This window comes from Amblyomma americanum, chromosome 6 (assembly GCF_052857255.1).
Source record: "Amblyomma americanum isolate KBUSLIRL-KWMA chromosome 6, ASM5285725v1, whole genome shotgun sequence".
Lineage (NCBI taxonomy): Eukaryota > Metazoa > Arthropoda > Arachnida > Ixodida > Ixodidae > Amblyomma > Amblyomma americanum.
In genome coordinates, this window is record NC_135502.1 from 49,328,367 (window position 1) to 49,337,531 (window position 9,165).

Below are 9,165 nucleotides of genomic sequence, written 5' to 3' on the forward strand. Positions count from 1 at the left end.
TATCAGGCTCTCTTTGGAAAGTGAAACATGTCCGTAATCGCTACCCTAAAAAAAAAAGTCATTCATATATGCTTTCAACATTACCCTTCATTAGCAACCAAACATGAAGCCCCTGTGTTTTTGTTTCGTAAGAGAAGTTGTCAGAATGTGCGTGTTTTTTGTGTAGCCAGCATGAAAGACAAAAGCATCTTTAAGTTACGGTGGAGGAAAACAGCTTGCATGCCAAGCAGTTCTTAACCAAACAACGTCTAGACGTTTTGCCATATGGTTAGCGGAGCTCCTTATCCAGATCTCCTTTTCGCAGGGCGTAGCTTGCATAGAACTAACGTAACGTTATAAAAAGAGACGATCTTTGGCACAACATATAACGGGGCACTTCATGTGCTTGTAATAGTAATGACAGTTCTGATATATTCCTAGCTTTGTTACAAGAGGAGCTTAACGTTACCTATACTGATTTTATTTTTCGCTAACAGGTATTCACGGCGCAACGTGGAAGATGTTTCAAGTGCTGCATCAAAATACTTATTGGCGCTTTGCTACTTTGGATAGGGGGTTATATTATCAGTGGCTTGCTCGCCTTAGTCATCAGCGCGGTCTTCGAAGAACCCCTCCGGTGGTTTCCAGACACGAAGGTTGGAGAAGAAAACATGCCTAGTGAGCGATTGTTCTACAAGCCAAACAAGTATCTCATCAACCCTGAAAATATGTGCCCCAATACCACACCAGTGGATTATCTTTTCGCTGTGTACTCAGCGGTGGAGTACGTGAGGACCCGAAACGTCATCAGAAGCACATGGGGAAAAGAAATAAAAAGATCATCTGGAAACAAGCTGATTTTCCTTTTCGGCAAGCCCAACACCTCAGATCTTCAAAACACCTTAGCAATGGAATCACTACGGTACGGAGACATCGTGCAAGAGGACTTCGTGGACTCGTACCGCAACCTGACAGTCAAGACAGTCATGATGCTTCGCTGGGTCACGCTTTACTGTCCCCAGGCTCGGTTTGTCGTCAAGACGGACGATGACAGCTTCTTGAACGTCGCCAACTTTTATCGCGCTATGCACGAACGGCCGGAGGACGCCATCTACGGCCAAGTTATCCACCGCTACGCTCCCGAGCGTCGCTCAGACAATAAGTGGTACATCTCTTACGACGACGAACCCAGGGACGTTTTTCCGGACTTCATAGCGGGTCCAATGTACGTAATCGGAGGCCGCGTGGTGCATCGGCTGTACACAGCAACAGGCCTCGTCAACACGTTCCCTAACGAGGACGTATATCTTACTGGAAAGTGCGCCGAACGTGCTGGTGTCTCCATAACGCATCTGTCTGGTGTTCACTTCCTCAAGTTGCCGACGCCGTGCGACTACAAGAAGGCTATCTACGTTCACCAAGTTACCGCTGAGGAGATAAGCAACTTGTGGTACACCCTGAACCGTCTCGAGTACAAGTGCCATAACCTGCTATTCAGCCTGCACATATGCTACTGCGGCAGCGTTGACCCCTCGACAGAAGCAAGAGAGGTTTCTTTAATTTAAAACTAAGGTTTCTGCGCACAGGTGAAAGCTATGCAACCCGTGCCTTCGTTTTTTTTTAGTGGTGTTCAAAATGTGTTACCTTCACTGACTCGCCCAGTTTCCCTTCGTACATTCAGCTTGTTAAACAATTTAGTGATTTAACATCAGTACATATGCCATCTCTGATAATTCTTCCTTTAGGTCACCTCACTTAGGTCAATAAGGGACATTAGACAAACTTATCCTGCTCGTGCCAAGTAAGGAGCCCGACAAACCTATTATTTTATTTACTTATTCAGGTACCCTAAGCGCCCGGTTGGGATTGCACAGTGTGTGTGTGTGAGGAGGGAGGGAGGAGGTGAATAACCCGAGCTTACTCATTTAAACATAAGCAAACTCCAGGGAAGAGGCAATGCTGTAAGGCCATCTCGTCAGAACTTTCAAACTATCGATTGAATATCGATGACTAGGCTTTTTCATTTAAAATTATTCCAACATTGTGCACTCAGAAACAGAACATCTGCGAATAGAGCGCTGCCGAGGGGCGAGAACAGTGCCAACCACGCGATCAGATCCAGTATTTCAGTCTGAAACATATCTTAGATCGCAGTACGTTCGCACGTGCGAACCTATTACTCTAAAGAGTGGATACGTCTTTTGGCGAAAGGAGTTCAATAACGCTGAACATTCAGATTGAAATTTTTAAATTTACATTTCTTTTGTTTATAACTTCAAAGGCACTGAATAGGAATGTCACTCAAAGGAATATGTGAAAGTACTAAGAGCAATTATATAAAGTTTTAAATCTTTCATTATTGAGTACACTCCTGTTCTGAAATAATTGAAAACAAAATTACCACAGCTGAGTGCTAATGCGTAAACTACGAAGTATCTATGCAGTTTTCTTGCGATACGCAGGAGAAAACGCAACAGTCATACTGAAATTCTCTTGCTGAAAAAAAAATGACAACATAGTGACCATGGTTCAACATAACATTTATATAAGCCGTCTCCGCTGTTTGAATTGCATGGTTTAAAACTGTATCCACACTAACTATGCATGGAAGACTAAGCTTCTGCTGCCATCTACTGCCACCAAATAGGGAGCAGTGCATTGACCTCGTATATCTACGATACTCTTCGTACTTCGATCCTCCCCTTCGTGGGTGTGGTTTCTTCACCGCATTCTGTCCGCATGCGAGGCACAGGTAACGAGACCAATAAGCTTTCTATCCATCACTCCAAATAAAGAAACAAGGTCCCCCTCCACCTTCTTCTCTTTTTATTCTCAAGAGCTTACATGATTCAATTTATAAAAAAAATGATATGACAGGATGACAAGATCCGAAGCTTACGCCTTAGAGAACAGTAACAAGACCGCCTAGTGAACGCTATATTGAAACTTGTAAGAAGGTAAAATGTGGTTGTGAGCTTAATACGCTAAAATTTGTACTCTTGCCATCTGTCCTAGACTCCTGGAATGATTTGAATATAAAATAATTACTCGAGGTTTGCACAAACATAGTCGCGTAAAAGACCGTTATTTGCTTGCGGCTCCGGTTTCCGGATAATTTTTATGAAAATTGAGGAAGATAACGAGAAAGCACAAGTGGCTCACGAGTCAAGCGTTGAATTTTTCTTATTTCATGGAGTTTTGGACTTAGTTCGTTCTTTCATTAAACGCAGATAAAAGTTCTGTTGCTGTGCGGGCGCTTATTCAATTCATACCAACGTATTTTTGCCCTGTGATCCTTTAGGGGTGTTCATATGAAGCTCAGAATCCTCTGCAGTACAGCTGGTAAGTTTTTTGGTATGGTGGTTAACCAATAAATTTTAGAGCGAATGTTCTACTACTCCCATACAAAGCCTCCTATACAAAGCGCCCGCGCTTTCTGAAATTCTTTGCATGTTTCCGGCCAAGCATCCAGTACAAAGTCCCATTGGCCTGCTCCAGAAACGCGCCAAGGAAGTAATCAAAGCCAGTCTCTCGCACACATACAAAGGGCGCACTGCGATTACTTGCTCCAAAGTGTCTTTTACTGGGAAAGAAGAGCGGCCTGAAGGTTTCTGTTATGTTAGGGCGAAAACATCCTCATCCGTGGATCACGTATTTCAGAAAAGTGTTTACTTATTGCGCTAATGCGCTGAATTCTGGTCAACTCGCGTCAGGCAGGCGTGCCATTGCGTGTCGTCGTCTATCTATGTCGGGCTGCCGGGCGGCCGCGTTACGCTACCAATGGACCACAATCGGAATTTCAGGCGACAGAACTGCCCAGCGTAATGTAGCCAAGATGTTCCCAGTCATCGATTGTGTTTTAAACCGAGCGCAGTCTTGGAGTCCTCAGCTCCGCATTTTCGTATCTATTATTTTATTTATTTAATACTGCAAACCTCCCACAGGTCCCAGCAAAGTAGGCGAAATAGCAATATCATTACATTTCACATTTTTCACACCTTTTGTAGCAAATTCTGTGTGCGTCTGCATCAGTTTCTTTGGAACTGTCAGTTCAAAAACCGTCATACGTCATATCCGGACGGCAAGCTGCAGAAGCAGGTATCCGCTCTGCTGTGACAGTGCCGACATTAGCGTACATCCCATTTGTTTTCAATATTTTCACTTCGACTATTTACCTAGGTTGCTGTCCAGAAACTAGGTTGCTATCAACCCGGTGGGCAGCTTGTAATGACGTCACAATGTCATGTGACCTCTCTCGAATTTGATTGCCGCCTGCCAAGATAGACAGGTTGTCCATTCCGATGGCCAGGCCGCCACCTGCCATGGTGGGGTACATGTTAAGGTCGTCAGAAGTTCACATGACCTCTCCTGACTAATATGGCTAGCCATCCAATGAGTGCAGGCTGCGATGACGTCACAAGATCACGTCACCTCTATTGACCAATCAGGCAATTTCGTCTCGGAGAGAGGTGGTTTTCGTATGACGACCACTTTATTGCTATCGCATCAGAAAATAATGAAAACAAATAAAATCAAAGTTACTAAATCGGTTCGTGGTGAAGGGAAATGAAAAATCGTTACAGTCGGTTGCACCACGATAAAAAACAAAAGAAAACTCGAATAAATCTGCTCGTACAAATTGTTGGTACAAGTCTGCCCGAACTAATCTGTTCGTTCAAGAGCAAGTTAGGATAGCGATCACTAGTATGTGTGGACTTTGAAGGCGAGAGCTGGCTGTGACTTCCGGATCAATAATCTCTCGGAAAAGACATAAAGTGTTGGTAAGGTATGGTCTGCTATGGTCTGCTATGGTATGCAGATGGAATTGCCGTGGCTTCGATCCTGCGTTGTAGGATTCAGTAACCGACGTCCTAATCACTAAGCTGCCGCGATGGGTTGTTAGCGTAGTATAAGAACCGCTAGGAATTAATACGCTATCCATATAATAAAGCAAAGTCTTGTTTACACGAATAAAAAAATTCATGCGCAGTAAAGCGCCATAAAAAAATGCCGCCAGTAGGCACAAAAGCTTATCAAAGAGCGTTTATCTGTCCGCTGAAAATCAGCGGTGCTGAGAATGGCAATCATTTATGAGATAAATTATGCGACGATGGAAAGGACGAATGAGAACGGGAAATCTGTAAAGCAAACAACCTCTTAAACTTGCGCTGCTTTTTTCATACCAATGCAGTTAAAGATGTCCTCCGTAGTCTCCTTTGCGACCGTTATCTTCTCAGTGTTCCGACTGATTAAAAAAAAAACAACTTAGCTCTGCGGGGTAATACCAAAGATACCGCGCAAGAATGCAATCAGTAAACGAGCACTGTTTGGCAGCTTTATCGAACGTAGAGTACTATACAGTAAACTGTATTAGAGAGCACACTGCCGTAGTTGCCTGCGTCCAATTTTTGTTCTCAGCGCACCTAGCGGAGGCGAGGAAGCGCACCAGCCGCCGTGCGCCTTGAAATCTTGGGCACAATTTTATGTTGTTGTTGTTGTTGTTGTTGTTGTTGTTGTTGTGCTTAAGGAGTTAATGGCGCGTACCCACTGTGGAGGATTGACCAAGACACAGGCGACGACTGACAGATGCTCAAAAACGTGTTTCAAGTTAAAAAAAACAGCAAATTCAATTTTATTTAATTAATTACAAATGGTAAATTAGGACATTGGTGAATGAAAATGGAAACGAGGCTCTACGTGCACTCCCTAGGATGTTTTGGTTAGAGATTAATTTTGAACATATGAGCAGCCAAAAGATGGAATTCAAAAGGATTTTAGGATGACAGCCGTTTCGTGTTTAAAAGGAAACATTGACTGGCGAAGAACTCGTTCCTGTTGCTGTGATTCAATAATGGCTGCATTTGGGCGAGTTGGTTTTCCATTCTGAACGTAAAAGCGCAAAAAACACAAGGACCTAGCTGTGGCCAGGGTAAAAACGCCAGGGAGAAATACCAACCCCAGCTGACAGATTTAGACCTAGCTGAGGTAAACGTAAAGGTAAAAAGCAGGCGGCTCTGTAATGAGGAGAAGCGGCGGCAGGACAAGAAAAAATCATCTATCATTTCGGGTTCAGCGCAGAGCGGGAACAGTGCGGGAGACCATCTACAAGATCTATGGAGAGGGAAGTTTAATTAAGGATCGCTACAACATAGGCAGGTGAAATAAATCTCAAGCTTGCACGATTGCCAGCCTTTACTGCACTGCAGGAACAGAAGCTGCTAGTAGTCAGGAGAGCAAGCAAACGCTGGGCTGCAAATTCTTTCCAATAGCAGACGCCTGCGGAACCTGGCCGCTATAATATATGCGCTGGGCGGAAGGAGACTCACGACTGAGCCTTGAATAAATGCTTTCGCCAAAGTATCAGCGACGTCATTTAAATGATTTCCTTTGTGCCCACACGAGGCGGTAAGAGCACACGTGAGTTGGTACCAAGTGTTTGTGTAAGCGGCGTGCCTCTGACTCTTTAGACGTGGTTAGGAAAGAACACAGGGATAATGAATACGCAATGATTATGGCAGAAAAATAGAGCAGTTTAACTTACGCAAAGCCAGGACTACTTCCGAAAATCTGGTCAAATAAATGGGGGTGAAGTTGGGAATGCGGAGTGAGAACGAGCAATCGAATGAGAGAGAGAAAATACCGACACCGCTTTTTTTTTCACTCTATGAGGAGACAGTCGCAATGACAACACGAGAGTGAAATGACAGCAGATAATCTTGTAATAAACTGTCGAGCAAACGAAAAGGCAAAAAAATTTTCATTGTTTGGAAAGATATCATGAAAGACAATCTGAATAGATCTGGAGTTCGCGCACGCCAGAAGGATGTCCGAAATGCAGACATCCTGAGGGTCAAGGAGAGAATGCACAAAAGAAATTGTGGAGTAAAGAAACGAGTGCAGCTTTCATCGAAAGATGTCCTATCAGTTTTATTTGCCATCCCACCGCCGCTTCTCTTTTTCGATCTTGGCCGCTGTCGAATTTCGGTGGAGGCGAAATTCTAGAGGCCCGTGTACTGTGCGATGTCAGTGCACGTTAAAGAACCCCAGGTGGTCCATATTTCCGAGCGCTTGACTATGGTGCCCTTCATAGCCTGAGTCGCTTTCGGACGTTAAACGCCCATAAACCATAAAGCAAAGCTTCTCTTTTTGTATGTGCAACGTCATCCGCGCGGAACGCCGATGTCGACCTCGAATGTGCCCGAGTGTCCACTCTTTCCGTTAATGTTACTCTATGCGCAGAATTGCAATAAAACCTGACTACCAACGCAGTTCACCCGAAATGGAAACATGAGGTCTCCTGAGGTTTTGGCTGATAAGAGAGACGATATGTCGAGTTTCATGCCGTGCTTAAGTAAATGACTTCGAAAGCCCTTTACTGCATATTCAATGAAGTATCTCAGACGTTCCTTACTCTATGCATTTCCTGCCCAGTAATTTTTATTGATGTAAGCACCGCGCTAGAGCAGGCACCGATGTTGACCGACAACTGGAACTGAAGAAAAATGTTCAGCTATATTAGCTTTATTATTATGGTCATGACAAATATACTCATGCGCATTATATTTGGGCCCCGATTTTTGCTGAATTCTTCATATCTGCTCCATATCATGTTGCTAGAGTGAAGCCGTGCTATCACTCGTTTCTTGCTTAAAATAAAGAGCGCGCCAAAGATTTCCAGACTCAAGCACTCATGAACGTATTTATCTCCAAAATAGCATGACCATAAAGTTTCCAAGTGGTTGAGACCTGTTAACTCACCTATATATACCTATCCTGTCTTTTATGCTATCAGGTAAGGCAACGATCTCGTGAGGTTTGGCATGCAATATCCTAAACATTGTACTGCGCATCGGCACAGTATTGTTAACCGCAGCTTAGCACATCACTTCTCAAGGGAGTCTATGGAGCTGCCTTCCTTTCATAGACGGCGCGTTCGCACAGAATTAGGTATTTCCTTCTAGTACGACGCGATATATGTTAATGTGATAAATTGTGTCATATGACGCCCCTATATATTGTCATCAGGCAGTGTTAAAACGGCGACCTGTAAATCAGGTTCTGTTCATATATTTTAGCTGTGACCGGTGCTGAAACAAGCCGAAATGTTTTCTCGCGGAGGATTTGCATACTGATATGGTCACCTGCGACGCGAGCGTTATACCTGTGTGAAGTGCTCTAGACAGTACAGACTTGCTGAACTCCGTTCGATAAAAAAAGCAGAAGAAAACTATGACGCAATAAGAAAACACAACTATAAAAAAGCTACTCGTATTCCTTGCACATATTCTATATCAACAAAATTTCAGTAACAGTAGTTCAAAAACATCTAAAATACCTAATATTTCAACCCTGAAGAGTAAAGTTCTGCAGAATATTATGAGTGCACAGACCGTAGGTCATTCAGTGAACTTCGTCAAGGAAGTCCGGTGGAGCCTATTCTTCTTCGTTGCACACGTCAGCCCGTTCTTTAGTATGTGAACCGCAACGAACTCGAGCTTTGATTGCATAGATTGCATCTTAGAGAAAAACCTCCAGAAAATAAACATTTCTTTTCATTTTGGGCTGCTCCCATGCGTCCGGGGGGAAACGAGGATATCTGCAATATAGAGATTTCGGCCAACTCTTGAATATACACAGGTGCTGTATGTGTCATCAGGTCGTAATATTTTGGGGAATGTTTTTGTTATAACAATCAGTCGTCCCCTGTCACGTAATCATTCTCCACTTAGTTTTCATGTATCTTACCGTGGTGAAAAAACCGATTTGTTCTTTCTGCCGTAGGCACGGTTCTTGTTTTGGTGTTTGTTCTCTTCGATTGCTCTTTGCTATATGCGTCCCCTTTTTTCACACGTTTAGTGTTAAGAATACTGATTTCAGTTTAATATAGTGCAGACACAACCAAGAGGCGGGAAAAATGGCTCCACGCGACAATTTATTTCGGTGCAGGATAGCGCTCGGTGTGCTCTTTACAAGTTTTTTTTTTTTCAAAAGCACTGAGTCGTCACTTGCGCCAATGGTCTGCTATAGCATTTCAGGTAGAGTAGCTTTTCTTTGAGCCTTGGAGAAGTGCTGTCGCACTGAGTGGAATATGAGTGTGACTAATGGGCAAAGTTTTTCTGCGACAACAGTGCAACGTAGCTGCCCAACGGTGCCGCCTCCTGGGGCGATAATCCTTCGTATGCTTTC

General features: G+C 43.8%; 1 protein-coding gene across 1 annotated transcript; it reads left to right on the forward strand.

Annotated features, from left to right (window-relative positions):
- Positions 1–887: 887 nt before the first annotated feature.
- Positions 888–1,544, forward strand: LOC144095245 (beta-1,3-galactosyltransferase 1-like). The gene has a single exon (XM_077629026.1). The coding sequence runs from the start codon at positions 888–890 to the stop codon at positions 1,542–1,544; it is 657 nt and encodes a 218-aa protein (XP_077485152.1).
- The last annotated feature ends 7,621 nt before the right edge of the window (positions 1,545–9,165 follow it).